General features: G+C 49.3%; 1 protein-coding gene across 1 annotated transcript in view; it reads left to right on the plus strand.

Annotated features, from left to right (window-relative positions):
• LOC106817067 (serine/arginine repetitive matrix protein 2-like) overlaps nt 1-1558 on the plus strand; it is a gene marked incomplete at its 3' end in the record, with an annotated part of 45287 nt that overhangs the window by 41324 nt on the left and 2405 nt on the right. The window contains exon 5 of the mRNA XM_014821714.1: nt 552-813. Coding sequence (XP_014677200.1) covers nt 552-813 — 262 coding nt within the window. The remainder of the gene's footprint in view (nt 1-551; nt 814-1558) is intronic.

Consider the following 1558-nt stretch of genomic DNA (forward strand, 5'->3'; position numbering starts at 1 on the left):
CTATTATAATAATCTATTATAATAATCTATTATTATTCCCTCCTGATAATATATATGAATCGTTTCGGAAATTCATGTAATTATTGAAAGGAATCTGTAGTGTCTTTGGTTTAGACAGCAATCAGGCCGTCTGTAGTGGCTGTGGTTTAGAGAGCAATCTGTACATTTCTCAGCAATGCAGTCATGTTCGTCGTGAAGGTGTGACTTTGTAATGCTTCTTCAAACTTTTTCGGTAACGTTATGAGATTAACTCGCATATCGATCGCGAAATTTCAAAAGAGCGAGAGAGAGAGAGGGAAAGAGAGTCAGTGAGCGAGAGAGAGAGAGAGAGTGAGCGAGAGTGAGAGAGGTGTGGGGGGGGGGCGTGTGCGTGTGGGAGAGAGACAGAGACAGAGAGAATGAACTTGGGGGGATTCCTCAGGGAAATTAAGTTTCGCATTGATTAGCCAAAATTGTACCATATATCTGCCAGGAATCCTCTTCATTTGATTGTTCGTTCGTTTGTTCATTCATCCCGATCTCAGTGTCTCGCTCTCTTGCTCTCATGACAGGATCCTCAGTTCCCCAGCCAGGCGTCACTGTGGAAAGACAAGATGGCCACCTCTCCGGGACGCACCTCTCCATCCGCCTCCTCCCCCGTGCGACCCTCCCCCCAGGCTAAGTGGAGTCCGGTAGCCACCACACCGCCCTCACCGCTGGGTAGGTCTGTCTCGCAGGTGTCCGCTCAGACGAAGATGGAAGGAGGCAGCGCGGCGGAGGAGCGTAGATCTCTCCAGGGGGCACCACCGCTGCCAGCGAGGCCGGCAGCCGCAGGTGAGTGAGATGATGACGGTGCTTCGTACCTTGCTGTACGATATTATCCTAATTACCCTCCTCCCTATATACTACCCTTTAGAACTCTCCTCCTACTCGCATTGTCTCCCGTTCTCTCTCCATCTTTGTCTATTAATATATCAATCTATCAATCTAACTGCATATCTATCTATCTGTATATCTAGTTATCTGTACATCTATCCCAGATATGACGGTTGCTAACAGGTGCTAGTTAACGTCTAGACATTACCTGTCCGCAGTCTTGATAACTATCTTCTCTTTAATCTCTTAAGAAATTAACCATCTATCTTCTAATATTAATATTCATAAACAAATGAGGATATGTGAATGCTGCCATGTAGGTGGCGCTGCATGTACATACACATGCACAGGTGGCGCTGCATGTACATACGCATGCGCAGGTGGCGCTGCATGTACGTACGCATGCGCAGGTGGCGCTGCATGTACGTACGCATGCACAGGTGGCGCTGCATGTACATACACATGTGCAGGTGGCGCTGCATGTACATACGCGTGTGCAGGTGGCGCTGCATGTACATACGCATGCACAGGTGGCGCTGCATGTACATACGCGTGTGCAGGTGGCGCTGCATGTACATACGCATGCGCAGGTGGCGCTGCATGTATATACGCGTGCGCAGGTGGCGCTGCATGTACATACGCATGCGCAGGTGGCGCTGCATGTACATACGCATGCGCAGGTGGCGCTGCATGTACATACGCA

This window comes from Priapulus caudatus, unplaced genomic scaffold (assembly GCF_000485595.1).
Source record: "Priapulus caudatus unplaced genomic scaffold, Priapulus_caudatus-5.0.1 Scaffold1583, whole genome shotgun sequence".
Classification (NCBI taxonomy): Eukaryota; Metazoa; Priapulida; class Priapulimorpha; order Priapulimorphida; family Priapulidae; genus Priapulus; species Priapulus caudatus.